The sequence below is a fragment of the Alligator sinensis genome, unplaced genomic scaffold (assembly GCF_000455745.1).
Source record: "Alligator sinensis unplaced genomic scaffold, ASM45574v1 scaffold1220_1, whole genome shotgun sequence".
NCBI classification, from domain to species: Eukaryota; Metazoa; Chordata; order Crocodylia; family Alligatoridae; genus Alligator; species Alligator sinensis.
Window position 1 is genome coordinate 38,531 of NW_005843316.1, and position 23,309 is coordinate 61,839.

Sequence of the window (23,309 nt, forward strand, 5' to 3'; positions counted from 1 at the left end):
CCCCGCCGCTGCCTCGTGCAGCTGGGCCCGGCCTGGCCCGGCCCGGCCCGGCCGCTCCCCCGCGGGCTGCTCCGTCCCGCATTGCCCCGCGCTCCGTCTCGGGTGGATCCGCTCCCCCCGCCCCCGGTGTAGCCGTGAGGGGAGCCACCTCCGCTCCCAGCTGCAACAGCAGCAACCTGCACGGGGCACCCCCCCCCGCGCGCTGAAAGCCCGCTCCTGCTGCTGCCCGCGCCGGACTGCGGGTTGGGTTTCTTCTCTTCCCTCTCCTTTTATTTACCTAAAGATTTTTTGGACTTGTAAATGTGGGCTCGCGGTTAAAGAGACTCTTCCACGAGCGCTCTGCAAGAGGGAGCTGCAGGTTGAGGTCCAGAAATCAAACAATTTATTAATGCAAATACAGATGATGTGCATGATACCGGTGATAGGACGGGAGCCCGCGCAGGGCTCCCCCCTATATTACAGATAGCTATATTACATCATCAGTGATGAGCTAATAGATATACAGAGCCGTTTATCTAGATAGATACAGAGATAGATAGATAGATAGATAGATATCCATATCTACATATATCTACAGAGTCATCTATATCTATATCTGTTACATGGTCACACTGATATAGGTGTAATAGATCTCTATAGAGATGTTAGGCCATCCATGTAATCAATATCATCAGTACATATTCGATCACCTACATCATCTTTTTATACGCACTGTATAAATATAAATCCTAGCACGCATAAATATTACAGACCTATGCTATATCAATATAAAAGCTACTATATTAATTTTGTCCCGTAGAAGTGACACGTGGTTCTCAAAGAGCCGGGCAGACACTTGCAATGAGCGGAGCAATGTGTTTGCAGAAGGGAGGTTGACTGAAGGGTGTGCGGGTTTTCTTGAATTAAAGCGATTCTACAAATAAAAAGGGGTGGAGGGGGGGGGGGGAAAAAAAAGGGTGGCTGAGGCCCCAGCGAGATTTGAACTCGCGACCCCTGGTTTACAAGACCAGTGCTCTAACCCCTGAGCTATGGAGCCGGCGCTGCTGTGCTTGCTCCTCGCCCGTACGGAACAGGAACGCGGCTCGGCGCCGCGCCGCCGCAGTTCTGCTCTGCTCTGCCCAGCGTTGTCTCCCAGAGGCAGAAGGGGTCTGTTCTGTGCACGTCGGCCCTGGCACAGGTCCCGAGCTGCACTGCCCTCTTCGCCTTGAGAAAGGAAGAGAAAGAGACTCAGGCCAGGCTGAGCTCCGCAGTTCGAGTGGCTCTCGCCCGAGACAGCCTGGCACCTGCTGGACTGAATGCGTGTTGCACATTTTATTAGGAAAACGAAACCGGGCCAGTTTGCAGAGAGACAAGGCTCTTTGGGTAAATCTGCTCGCTTTGATTAGACCAGCTCAAAGAGCTGGAAGATGAATTTTTCCCATCTGATCAAAGCGGTCAGATTTACCCAACGAGCCTTGTCTGCCTGTGTCCTTAGACCACCACGGCTACAACCTACGCTAGTTAGTGGCACAGTGTTTTTGCACTGGTGTTTACTTGCATACATCAAATAAATAGAATTAAAATAATGATGACCCACTCCATGTAATCATATTAATTTCTTGGGAGTCATATTCAGCACTTTACTTTTTTTTTTTTCCTTTTCCAAAGCATCATGCAAACTTTAATCAAAAACTATTTTGGAGCACTTTGCACTTTTTGAAAGGGCAGGTGGGCAGGGAAGGGTGGGAGAGAGAGCCCCTGTCATAGACAGGAATGCAATCTAAGAGCAGTGGTGTCTGTTGTAGCCGTGTTGGTCTAAGGACATAGGGAGGCAAGGCTCTTTGGGTAAATCCAATATCTTTGAAAGGAATTTTTCCAACTATTTTAGTTGGTCTAATAAAAGATATAAGATTTCCCCAAAGAACCTTGCCTAACTAAAAGCACTGTCTGCCAATCCATTTATTTATGTTATGTACATAGTTCCTTAACTAACGTACTTGCTGAATATTTCCAGTTTAGCTGTGAAATGCCGCACTGTATGCAAATATGTGTCTAAATTGCAAAAGAAAAAGAAATGTACTTTTATTCAGGATTTTTATGCCACATTCATTACACAAATCAAACGTTTCTAAGGCTTCACAACTTGCAATACAAATTGCTCTTCACCCCAATTATTTTTTTTGTTTTTTCTCTGCATGTCTAAATTGACAACCACTGGAAAATGAAAACCGGCACTCCTGTACCCAGCTGTTTGCAGGACTTATATGGTCCTCACTAGGACTTTAAGCAGGCAAGGTTCTTTGGGTGACTCTGATATCTTTTATTAGACCAACTTACATTTTAAAAAATTCCAACTATTTAAGTTGGTCTAATAAAAGATATTAGATTCACCCAAATAACCTTGTCTGCCTGTGTCCTTAGACCAGGGGTGGGTAAAATGTGGCCTGCGGGCCAGATGTGGCCTGCCAGGCCATTCTATCCGGCCCATGGGGCCCCTAGGAAATTTATAAAATTAATACTTATCTGCCCCCAGCTGCCTGTCATGCAGCCCTCAATGGCTTGCCAAAACTCAGTAATCAGCCCTCTGCCCGAAATAATTGCCCACCCCCACTTTAGACCAACACGGCTACAACCTACACTCTTAGTCTTTAATGCATTTATCCTTAAGAAACAACTGTGAACCTTTAAATATTATCCCTAGTAAAAAAGGTGGGGGAATTGAAAGACAGAGAAAGAAAAATAAATGAACAAATTCAGATGGTGCCATCAGATTTTATTTCTAGCACAAGGCTTCTCGCCAGTCACTGAGTTTCCAAACCCAACCAAACGATGAATTATTTGCCATTGATCTTTAAACCACTTGTACATCAAGAGAATGGAAGAGGTATGTGTTGTGTACAAATAGGACTTGCATCAAGTCATAGCATAAAAACAAAAGAAAGAGTCTCACAGCGAATCCTCGCCTACCCTATGGAACGTGTCAGTCCTTTTCTGCTCTTCTATCATGGTGGCTATAGGACAGATGAGGCTCAGGTATTTTGGCCACTGGTGCCATGCAGTGATAGGCCTGGCTTTCAAAAGGAAATCTACAATCTTTCTAGGAAAACTAAGGAAAATCCTCAGCACAGGTGCACTTGAGCCAGTGTGGCTCTTATTTAAATTGGCTTAATTTACTTTTGTACTTTTCAGATCTTTAGACCTGGTAAAACTGCCTTCACCCTAACAATGATCTGTCTCGACTGGCAGTATTCTGAAAAATCTCTCCGCATTGTGCCAGTAGGTCCAAAGCCCACTGAAGTCGGTTGACTTCAATCAGCTTTTGTAAGAATTCATTAAAAACTAAGATAAACCAGCCACATTTGCTTTTTCTACCATCTTTTTCAAAACTACTTTGGCAGGAAACCAATTAGTCTACGCTAGAGTTCCCATGGGTAGAGTTACCACGGTGAGAATGAACTGAAGAGAAATTCAGAAAATCACTAGTGTTGAAAACAGCCTGCACTGTTAACACAAGAAAGTTGATGTACGCAGAGTGTGGCAGTTATAACTAAAATTGTGCATTAAGCTAAATTATTTAAAACAGTACAAACCCTTTGTTCCATTTCAGAATAGTCTTACCGTCTCCTTTGGGAAACGAACCAATCACTACACTGAAATAAACCGTTATATAGACACACTGTTCTCAAATAACTTGCCTTCCAGAGCAGAAGGTCCATTTTATGGGATCATCCCAGAACAACTACAGTTTACCAAAAGAACTATAGCAGAGTAGTCCTTTTGGAACGCAGGAGGCTATCAATTTCTCTGTCTAGGTAAGACTTCCTTTGCGTTTTGCATTAGTTAATTAGGGCACAGGTTTAAGTTAACCTAAAATAAGCTGCTTTTGAGGAAAAGGTTGATTTGGTTTAATTAGATCAGTTTAATAAAACCAGTGCAAGTATTTCCTATGGACAAGGCCTTCAGTGAGACAGTCACAAATATGCTTGAAAAACATTTGCCTTCTAGCTGTCACTACTGGAATTGCACTATAGAAGAAATTTGCATGCACATTTTCTTAGCATAAATTCATACTTTTATTGCATTCTATTCACTTCTCGTATCACTCATTGCTGTAGCATCTGAGTGCCTCCCAGCGGTAAACTAAGTGACGTGTCTGTAAGATATTTCTAAATCTTTGTACATACTAGATATGGTTTCACAGCTTAGTGTTAAACTCTAGGTTGACTGCAGGTATGACAGCCCTAGGGAATCATAACTACCCCTCTCTTTATGACTACTAGGTGTATGTCCCTAGTAATGGATAATGTTTTTTTCCCTGAGGTAAGTTGAATTTATGGTATAGATGAGATTGAAAATGGGGATCGCTGAAATTGCACCATTACCGTAAGTGGTTTAATGCAGTGATTCTCAGCTAGTGCTGTGGCACCCTGGGGTGCCATTAGATCCTTTTAAGGGTGTTGCAAGGTGATGTGCAATATTAGCTCTTCTGGGGATGCAAACACCCACAAATTAATCACAAAATAAATCCAAAGACTTCAAACAGGAATCTTTTGTGTAAAAAAACTTTCTGACCTGTTGTGGTCTTTCTGAGTTCTTTGCACCAGAAAAAATGCTCTGTTATGTTTTCTGTAGTAAAAAAAAATGAGTGAAACTAAGTGAGGTATTTGGAGAGGTGTCTTGGGTCTCATGGGGGGTACCTTGAATCTAAAGAGGTTGAAAACCACTGGCTGAATGAAACCGGTATTGGCACCAGTTTAGCTGGAAGACTAAACAAATATGAATCACGATCATCAGTTCAACTAAATCAATTGCTGAAATTATACCATTTTCTAGGATTATTGCAGGTCAAAAATGTTATGTGTTTCTGCATAAAATGATGGATTTTTAAAATTGAAATACCTTTTCAGAAGTTTTGGAAAGGTCATAAATAATGAAAAAATGAAATGGGCTTTGTTTTTTTTCAGATGAGTGGAACTGTAACATTATTGTTTTTTAGGTTTCTTGCTAAATGTTAAACCTCCCCAAAATGTCCCCAAACTGGACATTTTCCATTTGATAAACAGCCATTTTTGTCAAAAAAAGCATTTCAAATGAAAATTGTCAACCAGCTCTACCCAGCATACAGCAAGCCAAAGAACGTGAATGATTACATCATAAAGTATTATGTAAACAGCTCAAGTCTATATATGAACCAGGCAAACCATTAGGATAACCATAATGCGGTGCGTAGATTATAGTGTCTACTACGTAAGGATTGTAGGGGGAAATTTTCCTAAAGCACCTAAGAGTTTCAGAAGTGTAGAGTCATAGCAGATATTCTTGCATGTAATTTCTTGCACTTAGCTCAGGAAGCAAAATATTCTTCTGTCCCTTGCACATGGTGGAGGGAGGGGAGTTAAATTTTAGAAGTATGCCTGGGCACAGGACCAGAAATTCCCAGTGCTTCAAATAAAACAGAGGTTAGCAACCTACAACCTCCATCCACATCTGGCTCTCAAAGTGATTCTGTCCAGCCCACCAAGGTTGTACGGGGCCTGACAACTTGTGCAGGCATTTGGCACGGGGAGAAATGGTGGCAGAGGGCATTCGGCCACCTTAGGGCAGAGCTGTGTTAATTCATCCTGCCGTTCCTAAAAGAGAGCTGAACCCTGGGATACATTAGCTTGTGTTGATAGAGCTGGAGAGACCAAAAAAAAAAAAAATCATTAATTGATTTTAATTTTTGATAAAAGCAAAATGTTCTGTTACAATATTAGAAGAAAAATTAGAAGTCAAACGCCATTTCTAAATGGAAATATTTCAAAATATTCCATCCGGAGTTTTATTTTCAAAATGAAACTTCATTGAAATTGACATGCATCTGCTGAACATCTGTTTTGATCAACTGGTATTTTCCAATGGAAAAAAAAGTTCCAGTAGAGAATTTCAAGTCAGCCCTAATGTTAATATTTGTACCCCCAGAGGGGAAAAATGCAGATCCATTAGCAGTCTTGAGGACATAGGGCATACACCAGTGTTCTCGCTCAGCAGGACGTTGGTTCAGCGATAAGTTTAGGAGTGCACAATGCGTAGAAACGGTCTGGGGATTGCTGATTATGGTTACCTCAATAGCTGTTGTTGGTTTTAGTTTTCTGTAGCAAGCACTACTTTCATGACCCTCTGGTAAGAACTTTTTTGAGTATCTATCTGTCTGTCTGTCTGTCTATCTATCTATCTATCTCTCTATCACATCGATACCATGCTTACCTCAATGGTATCTTAGCACCTTTCTGTAAAGAGCATATAAACAAATCTTCAGCAAAATATTTCATGAATTTCAAGAACACAGTTTAATGTAGGTCACGGTGGAGCAGACTGAAAAGAGTGGGAACACCCTCTCCTTGAAAGGAACAGTGAATGTAAAGATGTGCTGCATGTTCTCGGCGTTGTAGAACGACACCTCTTCCCCTTCATAATCCAGGTAAACTCTGACCTTATTGAGTTTCTCGCTGAGACAAAGAGGGGTGCGTTGAGGGGAAGTGACGGCCCAGTATCGCCCACCGTTTTGCTGCATTGCCCAGATTCCTTCTTCAGGTGAAAACTGAGTTAGGCCTTTCCTCCTTACTGATTCCCGGGCCACCCCAAAAGCCCAGCCGTCGGAGGCCCCCACCTCTACCTCCCAGTAATGTCTCCCGGATTTGAATCCTGTGCTGGCCAGGACCCGGGAATTTGTGTCAAATCGCTTGGGGTTGTCAGGCAACTCCTGCTTCCTGCATCCCATCCTTACGCTCTTGAGATCTGCTGATAAGATGAGGAGCTGATTTGCAGAATCTGGATCCAGAGTCAGGTCCTCTGTGGATGATGACAATGATGATAACAGTAACCACAGGTTTACTAGTAAAGGACCTCATAAAATCCCCATGCAACGAAGTAGTAGTTATGTGCAATAATAACATACTTAGGCCAATTTTTTTCAAAAGAGACTAATAATTGGGGGGGGGTTTCTACATTTGGAGACCTGAGGTGAGATGCATAAACTGCCTACAAGCCACCCTATAAAAATATCAGGTCCCTTTAAAAAATGTAGGAAATTTCATAGTTTCATAGATGTTAGGGTCAGAAGGGACCTATTAGACCATGGAGTCCAACCCCCTGCCCTGGGCAGGAATGAGTGCTTGGGTCAGACGAGCCCAGCCAGGTGTCTGTCCAATCTCCTTTTGAACACCTCCAAGGAAGGGGATAGCACCACCTCCCTTGGAAGCTTATTCCATATTTTGGCAACCCTCACTGTGAAGAATTTTTTCCTGATGTCCAATATGAATTTGCTCTTTTCCAGTTTGTGGCCATTATTTCTAGTTACCCCAACCGGTGCCCTGTTAAATATTGTATCTCTTATTTCTTGCTGGCCCCCCCGATGAGTTTGTAGGTGGCCACAAGATCATGTCTCAGCCTCCTCTTGCAGAGGCTGAAGACGTTCAGGTCTCCCAGTCGGTCCACATAGGGTTTTTTCTGTAGGCCTTTAACCAGATGAGTGTCCCTCCTCTGAACCCTCTCCAGGCCATCCACATCCCTCCCGAAGTGTGACGCCCCAAACTGGACGCAGTACACCAGCTGCAGCCTGACCAATGCCACATAGAGGGGAAGTATCACCTCCCTAGACAAGTTGTGCAGTCCCTATCCCCCATCCCTCCCACACTAGTGTCTGTTGAAAATCTTGGCCTAAATATACCTTTGCGCACCAAAATGCATTCAGATGGACCTCGAGAAACAACAAAGAGAGTTAATAAAAAATATGCTCTTTCACAAAGCCACACTAAAAAAAGATCAGGTAGCATAAGTACAAGCAAATTGTGGTTGTAGTTAGCAAAGTTGCTAAATGCACATGGCACTTTGTCAAGCAATCTAGCCCCCCTGGACAGTCTCTGGGATTTAGGAGCATAAGCAAATTGGATTTCAAACTTTACTTCCCTTCGGTTGCAGTCACAAAACACACTTCCTATGTGGCAAATCGACTTGAAGAGGTAGTGAAAGTGCAGCAGACGCATGAAATGTAGTGTAGTAAATCACTCAAAACCAGGGTAAGGTCACTCCTCAAAAAACAAAGGTTGTAACGTTACCGCATGGGAAGATTAGTACACAGGACCCTTCATGAGCCTACTCCGTTGGATGATTTCAACCCTTTGCTCAATGCAAAGCAGCTCCCTAATGGCCAGGCATTGTAATAGCACCGAGTCAGTGGTATGTGTGCTCCTTATTAGAGCGTAAATCAGAGGTAATTTAATCCACATTAATTGTGCCTTGTGTCTGCACCCTTGGATAGTGAACTCCCTTATGTTCCTTTGAAAATCCCAGCCCTGAGGATTCTCCTTACCACGTACATCTCTCTGGTGTCTGGCTGAGTTTAAAAAAGTCAATTCCAAAACTGCCATTGACTTCAACAGAGGCCAACTTCACCCCCCAGTTTCATTCCTGGTAGGAGAGTGTGTGTGGATTCTGTTAGGCCAATGACAGCCCGAAATGGGAGCCTCCCATCCAAATCACTTCCACTTTGCAAGGGTTCACACCTGAACTCCCTGAGCCTGCTGCTTTCATTCACCTGGGTTTGTGGTCACTCAGCACTTCTGAAATGGCTTCAATATTTAGGTGCCTATATACCAAAAACAACTTTAGGCAACCAGTTTAAAATGCCTGGTCTGGAGCCTTTGCTCAAGCCTCCCTACCTCCCCCTCACCCCTCCCAGAAGTGGTTGTGACATTTTAAGACTTTGTGGCACTTCCACAGAAAAGCAAAGGACTGTAATAGTTCCTTCTCAGCCACAGAATATCCAAGGCTTGGATGTCCCAAACTGCAATATTAAGTTCCATATACTATTAATTTAAGGGCTGATTCTGCCATTTTATTCTAACTTAGTGAACTGAACAGCAGTGCAGAGATCAAGTGCAATCTATGCCTTACATATTGCCCGCCTTGGCTTCCAGTACCAGGCTTGAGTGGGGAAGAAGCTGTGCCTGGGCTGTGCGGAGGGGTAGAGATTTCATCCTTTGCCATCTTGCCAGCCCGAAATGCATTAAAAAAAATACAAGTCAAGCTTCCTGCAAATCATGAAAAAGGCTTAAAATCATGAGACTTTAAAAGGATTTTTTTTTTTAAATGAGCTTTTAAAAATTTATCTCGCTCCTGGTTTTGTAGGTTTTAGGATGTGCTGAGTCCACCATTTCTAGTTTGTCTGCAACAATGAGGACTATATAAATGGATATATTAAATATATATATATATATATATATATATATATATATATAAATGGAAGCTAAAATTCTCCTACAATTATAAGCTCCCAGGAGATGGGTCTTTAAATAAAATATTGTTGCTGTCTGAGAACACGGATAAAATAAGAGGTTATGCAGCGCATAGGCAACTTGCAAAAATGGACAGCCCTGACATTAGGTAGGGCCTTGGCTCTCCTTAAGAGACCCTTGAAGTCAGTTGGAAAGTAGATTGCAATTCACTTTGGAGCCCAGGCTTCATAATTTGTTCTTTTGATTTCTCATGCAGTAAAGTCCTGCTGGGGTCTAATCTACAGGGTGGGCTGGTATTCCTGTACCAGTGGCATCATCCTTGCAACTTTCCCCTACACTGGAGATACAGATTGTGCTGATGAGAGCTCTTTTGGTGGTATAGCTTAAACCAATTCCCCAAGTGGAAGAAGCCTTTCTGGCAAACATACATTTGTGCCAATATAATTGCAACTACACTAGAGCTTTTGCCAGCAAAGCCATGTCAACCAGAGCTGTGATTGTTTCCCATATTCTGGACTGACATGGCTTTGCTGCTAAAGCTTTCTAGTGTAGCCCAGGCCTCAGTGCAAGTTTGGCAGACTCAGGACCTTGATTTGTCATTTGTAAGGGCAGAGGAACCAAGGTGGAAGGATCTGGAGGGAACCAGAGTCAGCTCTAAATTAAAATCTGTTCTTTCCATTTGGCACTGTAGGCTGGTATGTGTAACAGGCAGAAAGGACCCAGCTTCACTGTCAGATCCTCGGCGTCAGCTAGAAAAACCATCGTTTGAGTCCTGAACTGACCAAACTGGATCTGGAAATCATTGAGAGAGAGAAAAGTAAAAAATCCCACAGTGCCCTTTTCTTTCTCTACCGAATCGCTTTGCAAATTACAACCACAATTTAAAATGTTTGCATCAGGAAACATGGGTATATTTGACTTTTACCTTTTTCACCTTTTCCCAATTCATCTCGCAGATTCTCTGAAAAAAGAGGGGAGTCAGTAAGTGCTGATGCTGACACACCTGTGGGGACTATATTGGGAATGCATATCCAGGGGGGCAAATACTTCTTCAGGAGACTAATATTACTGACTGCTAACGGGAGTACGTCAATTCTATTTAAATGAGTATCAGATGAGCGTATAAATCCATCAACTGCGTAACATGACACTAGTCTCACATGCATAACATGACACTAGTCTCACATTTTGGCCTGTGGCATATGTCAGGGGTGTCAAACTCATCCAGATGAGTGGTGCTGGGCTGGTTTGGTGTAGTGACATGGGACCCAAGTGCCTGGGACTGGCCCTGAGTGCAGCCAGCAGCACATGCCTGGAAGCAGCCCCATGCAATATGCAGCGTGGGGTTGGTCCAGTGCATGCCACAATGGTGCATGGGTCTAATCCAAGACCCAGAGATAGCACCAGGGGCCAGATGAAAGGTCTCCATGGGCTGATCCAGCCTGAGGGCCATACATTTGACACCCCCAGCTGATAACAACAATTACCTGCCTATTGTATGCATAAATGCACAAATTATTTAACTGCACAGGAACTTTGGGACTCCCTGTCTGCTTTTGTAATGTAACTGTACTCCGTTTAACTGAATAGTCTGAATAATAATCTGTGAAGCAGGCCAGCAGCTGTCAATAGCAAGGCTGCAGCCATCAAGCCTACACTGCTGCAAAGGACTGACAGCTGTTTGAGTAGCTGCTAACAACAGACAAGCAGCTGTTTGATTCATTGAGTGTGCTGTTGTGTATGGCAAAGTAACTAGGTGCAAACAGCTGAGCACACACACTGTGCCTGCTTACATTAGATTTGAGTAAATCCATCCTCTGGGTAAATGAATGGCAGATGAGAGCTCAGCAACATGCCTAAAGACTGGACAGTCTAATCCCAAGATCACGGCAGTAAGAGATGCCTGCTGGTCAATCCTGTTGCTGTTGACATTAAAGTGACTACAGGGCTGGCCTGTGTCTGTTATTTGCACAGGCCTAGTACAGTAGATTCCAGGGAAGTTACCAACAGCAGCAGCACATTAGTAACAATACTGGATCAAACCCTCTTGTTTTACCAGCTCTGCTCCTTCCAGCAAAAAGGGTGGCCTGATGACTTCTTAAGGGCAGCAGAGGGTTTGCTCAGAAGAGTGGTCATGATAGGTTATCTGTGTAGCTCTGGTGGAACTGCTCTCCACACTGGCCTTTGCAGGGAGAAAGCCTCCCTGAGACAGGACCATAGTGGCTGAACCTGGGTAAAGGAAGGGGCCTCCAGATCCAAATAGCAACTCTGGGCAAGGGTAGATCCAAGGTTTCTCAAAGTGGGGTGAAGGAGCAGCCATAGGTGATGCATAGGAGAGGCATGGGGGGGAGGCATGTGCCCCACTTGAGATTGGCCGCTGCGGGTGGCAGCTGTGGGCAGTCACTGCTCACCACTTGTCACCACTGACACTAACACCGACACCAGCAGCTGCGGGCAGTCCCCTCTTGCTGCCACCGACTCCAACGCCGGTGACTGCAGGCAGTCCCTGCTCGCCGCTCACCACCATGGTGCCTCCCCACCCCAGTCTCAGGAGGCACCACTTGTTCATGGGAGCAGCAACCTGTACTGCAGGGGTGGTTGCATCCCAGCTCCCAGCCTCCTCCACCTCCACTGATATAGGCAGGCTGTCCTTGGGAGCCCCCAGGGAGTAAAGCTGCTGAAGCAGGTACAAATTTCTCCTCCTCTTCCCTTCCCTGCTCCCCTGCCTGCTGCTGCTGCTTTCCTCAGTGTCCTGGAGGAAGCTTCAAAGCTGCTCCTGCCCACTTCAGCCAGGCTGCGTGGGGGTCAGGCCGGACTAAGTAACAGTGGCGGCAGCAGCGATGGTCTGGGGGTGAGTGCCTCCTCCCTGCCCATTTCCCGGAGAGCAGGCTTGGCATCCTTGCTGTGCTGCTGCTGAGCCCAGCCCCCAGGCAGCCTGGCTGGAGCTGCTTTGAAGCTTACCCCAACCCCAGGGCAGCTGGCAAAGCAGCAGTTGCAGACCGGGGAGAGGAAATGGGAGGGGAGATTATATATGTAACAAGATTAGATTAAAACAATGACACTCAAGAAAAATAATGCATTTCAAATGCTTTTTATGTTTTCCCTCCTGGTTTATAAGTCTTCCTATGTCACTTAACTCCTATTTTTTTTCTCAACACATGAGCGCTAGAAACTCCCTTAGCCAGGTAGACTAGATAGCTGCCTGGATCAGGGATGTTCAACCCCTGGCCCACAGGCCAGATCTATTCTCTGGCACTATGTCATCCAGCACACAAAGCTCTCCATTAGTCCAAAAATTTGGTGGCAAGGGAGCTGTGGCACTGAAATCAAAGAAGTCCTGCTATCATTTTGGTGGATCCGAGTATTTTAATGAAGCAAAATGCTCACTGAATCAGTAGGTGAAATTCACTCCTCTGCAATTCACCCCTCTGATGTGACACTATTGCGCAGCAGTAAGGAGCTACTGCGCAGTCAGCATCACCGAGAAGCTTTGCGGGGATGCTACTGCACAGTAACACCGGCAGTTACTGCACGGTCATTTAGTACTTGTGTATGTACGTACTAAATGACTGCACTGTAACAACTGTAGCATCTCGTGTAGACCTGGCCAGTGTGTCTCAAGTGCTGGCTGTCAGTGAGATTTTTCTCTGAGACAGCTTTGTTCTTCAGTTTTATTCCTTCATGGCTCATGTTGTGGTCTCTTAGTACCACCTACTGGTCTTTTTTGGTACGTGCAGTGATCTTTTAATGGAAAACCCGGATGAAAAGGCCACAATGAATCATCACTCTCCTCATTGTTTATAAAATATATCAAGGAGCACTTTAGTAGAAACGTACATCAAAACCATTGTGCCTCTGGTGGCAAAACAGCAAGCATATTTTACTCTCACATACCTTTAAATTTCTTTAGCACTTTTTCTAAGATAACAGTCTTGAGAGAGAAGTTGCAGACATGGTTTTTCATATCCGTACAAACCGGCACTGGCTTCTGACACTTCACATCATTGCTTCTAATGCAAAAAAAATATGGATATTAGTTAATGCTTTTGATATCTGATCTCTAGTGCTGCTTAGATGTTTCCAAATACTCATCTTGTACTCCTGTTAGCACCTAAGGGTGCTAACCTTGTGCGGGCGAGGACAGCAGAAAGCTTAGGTACCGATAACATCTTCAACACTTGAGTTTAAAAAATGCTGAGTAACACTAATCAACTCCTACAATTAAGCTGTAATAATGCTTGAACATATTAACTGAATAAATAGGTCACAAAAAGAACGACAATACTCGGCAATTCTTTTGTGATAACCGTAATAAAAGTAAATAAATGGAGTGTATAGCCTTAATCCAGGTCTGTCTATGCCTCCCTTCCTTCCTCTGCATACACACTCCTCTATTTGTCTGTCTCAGGATTATGTGTGGAGGGAGAGTGGCAGGCCAGTGAGACAGTCACACCTTGTCCTCTTGAACCTGACCCTATGATATCAATGGGATAATTCTGATTAACTTAAGTGGGCATTGAGTCAAGTGGCTTGACTCAAGTTCCCCTCAGCTTGTACCTTCTTCTTTCCATGTACAAATCTCCCCAGCCACATGGTAATTCAAGAACAAGGGTGCACAGTGCCCTTCCCTCCTCTCCCATGTAGACAGGGGTGTTGTCTGTGGGTGAGAAAGGCAAATGCCCCCTTTGCTAAAATCTTAGTTTGTTTTTAATTACTTACTGTCACAACTGGCCCTCTTATCCTGGGGATAAATGGACTGAGTAAGAGACAGAAGACCAGATCCACAAAGGCACTGAGGCATCTAAATCCTTTTGTGGTTCGTCATCCCAGCCTCTTGCCCAGCATCGTGCTGGGAGATGATGACAGCACACAGGCTGTAAAGTCTCCCAAATCCTAGACTACAACCTTCACTACTGGAACATGCTACAGAGCAGTCCTGCTGGAGGGAAGGGAAAGTTTCACATGCAGGGTGTGTGTGGGAAAAAGGGGACTTATCCTGCCACTAATATTCCTCCTGATCTCAGGAGGCCTGATATGCTAACTGTGCACCACTAAGAATACACATCAAGCTATTATCAAGCTTTCATCAAGAATGCTATGAAAGCTGCTGGAGTCAATGGAAAGACTCTTTTTGACTCAAAGCATTTGGATCAGGACTTAAGTGTGGGCTACAAGGTGCATAGCAAGTCTGGAGCTGTGTTCCAGACACAATTTCATCCTAAGGTTTATGTGGTGTGTATTAGGGCTGTGCGAAGCTTTGCGTGGTGATTCGATTCGCAGGAGATTTGGCCCGATTCAGTGGCCGAGTCTCCAAATCCAAATTGAATCAGGGGACCAATTAAAAGGTCCGAATCAATTCAAAGCTCTCCAAATCTTCGAAAAAGATTTGGAAAGCCTTGATGATTCGGGCAGTCCCCGGTGGCTGCAGCAAAGAGCTGCAGCTGACTCTGAGCTGGTAAGTAGGGGACAGGGAAGAGGAGGCTGGGGGGAGGACCCCTGCCCCCACCCCCCCCATGGCTGCCCCACCGCTCCAGCTTGGTACTTTAAAAAAAAGTCCCGGTGCTCACCGGGTGCTGCCGGGTGGGGGCCCTGCCTGGGCCATTTCCAGCCCTTTAAGAAAAAAAAAACACTGGAGAAAAACCCCGGGGCTCACCAGGACTTTTTTTTTAACAAGCGCTGGGAGCTGGGGCAGCCATTGCCAGGCTGGGAGAGGGGCAGGGGATGGGGCCTGACTGATTTGGCTGAATCGAATCGGGACAATGATTTGAATCACTGAATCGAATCACTGTCCCCTGAATTGGCCAAATCCGAAGCGAATACTACCTGCTTCACACAGGCATGGCCCCATACTTGGCTGAATTTCACATTGCATAGATAAAGATACCTCGGACTCCTGTCTCCAGGGCTTTCAGTCTGGCATTTGTTTAAATGGCCTTATAGGAAAAGTAAACCTGACAAAGTTAAATTTCTGGCGGAGAAGCTGGTGTTGGGTGTGAGGAGATCCTTCCGAAGGATAAGGTCCTTGTTATCACAATGGCTAACACTGACCTTTCAGTATTGTGAGTGAGAAAAGCATGAGAGAGAAAGTTAAAACACAGCTCCATACCTGCTTACAATGCTCATCACATCCTAGAAGAAAAAAAAAAAGAAAGAGTGAATCCCCTGAACAGGATGTGCTGCAAAAACTGTACTTGGGCCATAGGGAACGTGAATCCATCCTGGCTCTCCTCAGACTCATGCTTTTAACCCCAAAATCCCACAGTTCAAAGCAAAGTTAACGTCTCACCCCATCAAAAATTCCAGCTATCCAGGATATTATTCTTTCCTGATATTTAATAATAGTCAAGTGACAGAGACGCATCCTATGGAAATATATAAGCAAAGGTAACTTGACTGGATCCAAGCAGATTTCTATCAGCTGAAGATTTGCCCCTATGGGTAAAATTCACCCTTAAGTAAAAGGCCTAACACCTTGTACCACTGAAATCCTCAAAATTGGAAATGGTCCATAAACCATGTGTTTGTGTCCAAACTCATCCTCCCTTCAGGTTACTAGTGCAGTGTTTCTAAACAAATTTGACTGCTTTGAATTTATTTACTCATTCAGAAGTAAAGGTGGTTGAGATTTTTCAACTTAAACATGTTTTTCACTGAAAACCCCCACTTTTTATCTTTAAATGTATTGCTTTCTTCATGTGAAATATTGCCTCCATTATGGAGATTTCTAATTTTGCATATTTTTAATCAACTTAGAATTCACACTATGCAGTGACTGTGGGAGACAGCTTCAATGATCTGAGATGCCTGGGACTTGCCAAATGCTTGACTGGAGGCCCTGCTAGATGACCCCAGGTAAGAATAATGGACACATGTAGAATCATAGAATATTAAGGTTGGAAGGGACCTAGGAGGTCACATCTAGTCCAGTCCCCTGCTCAAAGCAGGACTATCCTCAATTAGATTATCCCAGCCAAAGCTTTGATGAGCAGGGCCTTAAAAACCTCCAAGGATGGAGATTCTACTTCCTCTCCAGGTAACCTGTTCCAGTGCTTCACCACCCACCTAGTCAGAAAATGTTTCCCAATATCCAACCTAAACCTGCCTTGCTGCAACTTGAGACCATTGCTCCTTGTTCTGTCATCTGTCACCCCTGAGAACAGCCCAGCTCCATCTTTGGAACCCCCTGCTGGTGGTTAAAGGCTGCTATCAAATTCCCCCTCAGCCGTCTCTTCTCCAGACTAAATAAGCCCAGTTCCCTCAGCCTTTCCTCAGAAGTCATGTGCTCCATCCCCTGAACCATTTTTACTGCACTCCACTGGACACTCTCCAACTTGTCCACATCCTTTTTGTAGTGGGGAACCCAAAACTGGGCACAGTACTCCAGATGTGGCCTCACCAGTGCAGAACAGAGGGAAAGAATCACTTCCCACACCCTGCTGGCAACACTCCTAACGATGCAGCCCAGTATGCCGTTAGCCTTCTTGGCAACAAGGGCACACTGCTGGCTCATATTCAGCTTATTGTCCACTGTAACCCCCAGGTCCTTTTCTGCAGAGCTGCTGCTCAGTCAGTTGGCCCAAAGCCAGTACTGGTGCATGGGATTGTTCTGTCCTAAGTGCAGGAATTTGCACTTGTCCTTGTTGAATCTCATGAGATTTCTTTTGCCCAAATCCTCCAATTTGTCTAGGTTACTCTGAATCTTAGCCCTACTCTCCAGCGTATCTACTACCCCCACTAACTTAGTGTCATCTGCAAACTTGCTGAGGGTGCATTCTGTACCATCTTCCAGATCATTAATGAGGATATTGAACAAAACTGACACCATGACCAACCCCTGGGGCACTCCACTTGATACCAGCTACCAACTAGACCTCAAGCCATTGATCACTATCTGTTGAGCCTGATGATCCAGCCAGCTCTCTATCCACCTTACAGTCCATTCATTCAACCCCTACTTCTTTAACTCACTTTCAGGAATGTTGTAGGAGACCATATCAAAAACCTTGCTAAAGTCACAGTATATCATGTCTACTTATCTTCCCTCAGTCATACAGCCAGTCATCGTATCATAGAAAACAATCAGGATAGTCAGACATGACTTGCCCTTAGTGAATCCTAGTCATTTTTTTCTGAGTGTTCAGTGTTTCTGACCGCTTTTTTTCTCCTCCAAGTGCTTAAAAATAGATTCCTGGAGGACCTGCTCCATGATTTGTCCAAGAACTGAAGTGAGGCTGAGAAGTCTGTAGTTCCCTGGATCCTCCTTGGATCTACATGACTCTGTTTCCCTGTTCCCTGCTTGATTGGCCAAGATATCTCGTTGTCTCCAAGAAACAGATGGGAACAGAGGCAGATGGGGAAGAGCATGCAATGGCTGGATGAACCTTTCTGTTTCAGTTGACCAGGCTCTGGAGAAGCATCTGAGGACATTTTTTAAGTCCAAAAAGCAAGTCAGAATTCCCCTGCCCTTCCCTTCTGGGCTCAGCCGCATCTCCCCTCCCCTCTGCTTCCCTCCCGTGTTCACTGCTGCCACTCTCTGGCTGTCTTGGGGTGGGGGCATGGGGGCATAGAGCTTCAGGGCTACCCTTGATGATCCAGCCAGGCTCTGCAAGGAGCCAGGCATACCCAGGGACAGCAGGAGCAGTGGGCAGGTTACCCCTTGGTATCTGGTCCCCCAAGTGCTCCCTTCCAGGCCTGAAGCAGATCTGGAAGAAAGAAACCCACCTGTTGCCACTGCTGCCTCTAGCAAATGCTGGTTCTGTGTGCAGCCCAGCTGCAGCAGGGCAGGCATAGCTCTGGAGGTCCCCAGCCCTGATTCAGCTGGGGACAGTGGCAACAGTGCATGGGGGAGCAGGGGGATAGGAAAGAAGACAAAGGATCATGTAGCTAAGCATAGTGAGGAAGGGAAGGGAGAGGGAAACTTCCTACCTATTTGAGGGACTTTAAAAAGTCCCACTGCTGATCCTGCGGTGGAGTCTTCCCCTAACAGGGGAAGCTGGGAGCTGGAGTAGAAAGTCCCCATCAGTGCAGCTGACTGCTCCTGCACCCCCTTTCCAAAATCCTAGCTGTGCCCATAAGTGGGAATACAATAAATGTCTGAACTGTATAAAACACCTCAACTCCCAGAGGCACAGATGCAGGACTCTGCACTTATTGAGGGCCCAACCCTCTGCAGTTTTGAGGGTTGGGCCCTCAATACTGCATCACCTGGTAGATATAGATATACAGTATATAGACACACAGTATATCTGTATATTATCTACTGTATGTAGCTAACACAGTGATTAATGGTAATTTTTCCTGATTGCTAATATCCCAGTAAATCACTGTATAGTTTGGAGGAACTTTTTTTTTGTTTGTTTGTCTTGTTCTCCTCTAGATAAAATAAAAGCCCTCAGAGTCATCTTGGGTATAATAAGAAGTATCAGAATAGATATGTGCTGGATTATTTTACACATGTGCATTTCTCCCAAATCAATGCCCTTTTATAGAAGCACCTTCCAAGGTCAGAACACAGTTTTAAGTTAGGCAGAGCACTGGATCTCAGTTGCAATTTGGCCAGGGCATGTAGACTAGCCACTATTACTCTCACAGGGAAAGGTGTTACCCCTGTTAAATATAATAGCCATCAATGGCACCAAAACTTTAGTTGCAGATCTTTTGTCTAAGGCATCAAAGACCAATAAGGCCCAACATGACTTAATTTAGGAGAATAAAAATGCAAATTTACCTCAAAAATATGTAACAGCTCTGCAAAATGTGTCCCATATTCTCTTTAAGTAATGGCTCCCTATAAAGGATAACAGCTTACTTCCAATGTCAGCTAATGTGATTACTCCTTTATCTCAAGACTCTGCTTTGATGCTTAAGGTAGCATATCACAACTGAACTGTTATAAATATAGTTACGCCAATATATTCTAAATAAATGAGTGGTTTTGGGTGCCCAATCTAAGACATCCTAGAGAGGTTTGACAGTAGGCGGTCTCTAGTTCCTATCTTTTGAAGGCTTTGAAGCTAGGATAGGAAAAGAAGGAACAATCAAGCCCACATGAACCCCAATAATTTATGGCTCAGTCTTACCTTGAGGAGCTCAAGCACTGGTTGCTGGATTTTCTCTTCCAGCTCTGCAATCAGCTTGTTGAGAAGTGAAATTTCCTTGGAGAGCTCTGTGATGTTCTCGTTCTGTCTCTTGGAGATGCCCTTCTCCATCTTCTCCAGCTGACCCAAGAGGAGATGCTCTTGGTCATGCAAGAACTGGCGCAGCGCCTCGAATTCTGAGAAGAGCTTCTGCCTCTCTATCTCTATAGTTTTCTTTAATAAAAACAAATAACAGATGTTGTAATGAAAACAAAACATTTTTTGTATCACCTTGTAATAAAAACAAAGACAGATCATTTACTCTAATCTGGTGGATTGTACCATGATGGGATAAAACAATGGAAAGGATTTGGGACTTTACTACTAATGGGGTGTGTCTAGGCATGCATTAAGGTACTTTTCCTAATACACATTAAATTTAGTACCTCCAATGTGAGATACTAAACAAATGTGCATTAGGCTGCCTTAATGTGCTGTAATGAATGTGCACATTTTTTAAGCGATGCTTAATGCACAGTAGCCTATTTTACTGTGCATTAGCATAATCACATGGTTTTTTACATGATGTTTTGATGTGCAGTAAAATGGGGTACTACACATTAAAGCACACATGTAGACAGGCCCATTCTCCCCATCCTGTCGTTGTGTGACTTCAGGCGATTCACTTCACATTTTTGTGTTTCTGTCTCCTCACCACCCTTTGTTCTGTTCAGCTTGCAAGCCACTGAAGCTAGAGCTGTCTCTCATTACACATTTCTACACGGGCTAGAGCAATGAAGGTAGAGGCTATTGGAAGTAAATGGATAATAATAAAACAAGACAGGTTGTTAGCTGTGCTAGTTTGGAGTCAGGCAGAAGGCAGGGTAGATTTGTACCTTATAGACTAACAAAAGCTGCTGCTTAGGAATGCTGATGCACCTCTGATGTAGTCAGCCTATGAGGTACAAATCTACCCTGCCTACCCTCACTAGGAAGGTAGTAAAACACTGGAGCAGGTTACTCAGAGAGATGTTGGAATCTCATTCTTGGAGGTGTTTAAGACCCAGCTAGACAAAGCCTTGGCTGGGATGATATAGCTGGAGACGGTCCTGCTTTAGCAGGGGGTTGGACTAGATGACCTCCTGAGGTCCCTTCCAACCCCAATTTTCTATGATTCTGTAATTCATAATAAAATGCTCATCAAAGATGAATAACATTAGCTTTCTCCCTTTTTAATAATTTTGAGTGATACTTTTATACTGCTCTATTAACAAAAACCTATCAAGATACAATTCAGATTTATTAACAACACATTCCCTTGTGTGACTAATACTGACATTGCTGAGAGGTACATGGTCCACTTACTATGACACCAGACACAGACTTGGTTCAGTTACCTGGCCCCTTATAAATAGCCTGGGTATATCTAGGCAAGGACCTATTCCAGAGCTCATTAAGGTCACTGAGGTCATGTCTACATGTCACGCTATGTCGCTGTACGGATGCGCTATGTTGCTGTAGCACTACGGTAACATAGCGATCACATGCATCTACACGTGACCGGCAGCTACTTCGCCATAGTGGCATACTCCCCCATTATAGCGTGCTGCTATGGTGAAATAGCAGCTAAAAACAACCACGTGTTGTGCATACAGCACAGTACAGGCAGTTATTGTGCCACAGTTTAGTACTTCCAAAAGGAAGTACTAAAGCACGGCACAGTAACAACATTGCTGTAGGGCAGGGGTGGGCAATTATTTTGGACGGAGGGCCACTTACTGAGTTTTGGCAAGCCATCAAGGGCTGCATGACAGGCAGTCCAGGACAGATAAATATTAATTTTCTAAATTTTGGGGGGCCCCGCGGGCCACATAGAATGGCCTAGCAGGCTGCATCTGGCCCCTGGACCGCATTTTGCCCACCCCTGCTGAAGGGCGAAGTGTAGACATACCTAGAGAGTCTTTCCCTTAACTTTAGGGACATGCCTTCAGCAAGCCTTCAGCATGTCAGGGCCTCAGATCTTTATTTGTACAATTGGAGGAATACCACACCCTTCCCATGTAAGTGTTGTAAGTATGGGGGATGGTAGTTAGCCATGTTGGTCTGAAAACAGTCATATGGGAGGGTAGAGGTACATCTTAGAGGTGCACCATAGATTAACTAAATAAGATATATATATAGAGAGAGAGAGAAAGAAAGAGAGGACAAGCTTTTGTGAACCTAAGTTCACTTCATCGAATGAAAGGTCCTATGAGGATGGAAACATTCAAGTTTGTCAGGTGCTCAGATATGACAATAATGGGGACCATGTAATGATCTAAATAGTTCAAGTATAGACTTGTCACAGACAGTTTCCACCAATTGTTCTTGTCTGCTCAATAAGTACAAACATATAACTAGTATGTTACATTCCCACCTGTCATTATTACAACTGTCATTTATACTGTGGTATCAGACAAAAGTCTCAACCAAGCAATGCCTAGATACATAAGAGCTGAAAGGCTTTGTCCCATAGAGATTGCAAACCTAAAAAGCAAGGTGGAAAAGATGAATGAGACCAAGAAAAGGATGGCAGAGAAGAGGTGAAACATGAAACAGGATGTGTAATTTGCAACTGGCCAGTGGGAGCAATCCCAGCCACCAGACAGGATCAGGGTATATATTTCCATAGACATCATATCAGAGGGGAGTTTTCAGGAGGGATGCAAGGAGGACTAAGTGGTGTTTTTTTCAGATTTTGAGGAGGAGTTTCTTTTGCTTTCTAAGAGGTACCTAGAAGACATCATGAAAACTATGGCCAGTGGGTATCCATAGAGGGCTTCAGTCATCTTGCAGGTCTCCTATGGAAATCTGAGTTGATGAACATTGTGTATTTATCCACTGTTATCACGCAACATTATAGAGCTTATGTCAGCATGTTTGGGTCCCAAACACATACCAAACCGAGTCAAGAGAGGATATTTGGGGATGTCCTATCACATGGAAAGTCACGAGGAGGGCCAAGCAAAGGGATTACACCTTCCCTGTTAAGTGGCCTTGTCCATAGCGCACATAAACACTATATCCCAGCCTATTCTTTTGCTAAGGGTGAAATATTGTCAGGCTTATCAGCCATACTGTTGTATTGCCAATTCTCATGATGTTATCATGAGTCTCCTAATTTTGGGTGCATCTCTTAAAAACCTCGGTTCAGGAGAATGCCGGAGACCCTAAATTTTTATTTTTAAATAATTCAATAGAATTCCTAGTCCTCATGTAAAGGAAAATGTGGGAGCGACACAAAGGTCCCTAACCAGAAAACAAATAAAAGTCAACGCTCCAAGTTTGTTAGTATTTTTCTGTTAAAATCTAACCAATTTTAGGTCAATATCGTGATTCTTGGGAGGGATCATGATTTTGTAACACTTGTTGACTGTATTGATATTGTATAGCTATCAGGCGTATTGACTTCTATCCTGACCAAGGATTTGTTATAAAACCCATTTAACTATTGTAGAGTGAGCACAGCACAAATGTTAGGCCCCTCTCGAGCCACGTTCTGAGGTCTTAATGCATTGGTCTTATGCTGGCATGCCATCCCAACACGAATTTCATCCATTGTCCCTCCTTGAACATGGGGGTAAAAAGGTTCACCATTTCTTTTAAATGGAGCACAGAGATGGTTAACCATGTAGTCTGAAGTGAGGCAGAAAGCAGGGCAGGGTAGCACCTTTTTCAGATTAATTGAGCCACCTGAATTTTCATACGCAACAACCTACTTCATCCTAGCAGTGCCTTCTGGACTCTGACAAAGTTGTTGCCTGTGAAAGCTTATGCGTCTCTGAACCAGTTATTTTCTGAAGTGTGCACCCGTGCCTTCTGCCTTACAGTATCTGATTAAGTGAACTATATCATACAAAAGCATGTGAGACACACACACACACACACTTTGGTTAGTCTATAAGGTGCAAATCTATCCTGCCTGCTACTTATCTAGAGT

The 23,309-nt window shown here is 44.2% G+C and overlaps 1 protein-coding gene and 1 non-coding gene across 8 annotated transcripts in view; both read right to left on the minus strand.

Annotated features, from left to right (window-relative positions):
* Positions 1 to 963: 963 nt before the first annotated feature.
* Positions 964 to 1,036, minus strand: TRNAT-UGU. Its single transcript has one exon. It is a non-coding gene; the product is annotated as a tRNA-Thr (tRNA).
* Positions 1,037 to 2,624: 1,588 nt separating this feature from the next.
* Positions 2,625 to 23,309, minus strand: part of LOC102385167 (E3 ubiquitin-protein ligase TRIM7-like) — a 38,459-nt gene continuing 17,774 nt past the window's right edge. For 5 of the 7 annotated variants that reach the window (XM_025194817.1, XM_025194814.1, XM_025194819.1 and 2 more), the window contains exons 5-9: positions 19,334 to 19,564; positions 15,361 to 15,383; positions 13,149 to 13,264; positions 10,180 to 10,215; positions 2,626 to 6,810 (exon numbers count right to left, since the gene is read on the minus strand). In XM_025194817.1, the coding sequence (XP_025050602.1) occupies positions 6,296 to 6,810; positions 10,180 to 10,215; positions 13,149 to 13,264; positions 15,361 to 15,383; positions 19,334 to 19,564 (921 nt within the window). In that variant the 3' untranslated portion in view covers positions 2,626 to 6,295. Of the gene's footprint in view, positions 6,811 to 10,179; positions 10,216 to 13,148; positions 13,265 to 15,360; positions 15,384 to 19,333; positions 19,565 to 23,309 lie in introns of all 7 variants that reach the window. The other 2 variants (XM_025194816.1, XM_014527129.2) reach the window with 1 other exon arrangement.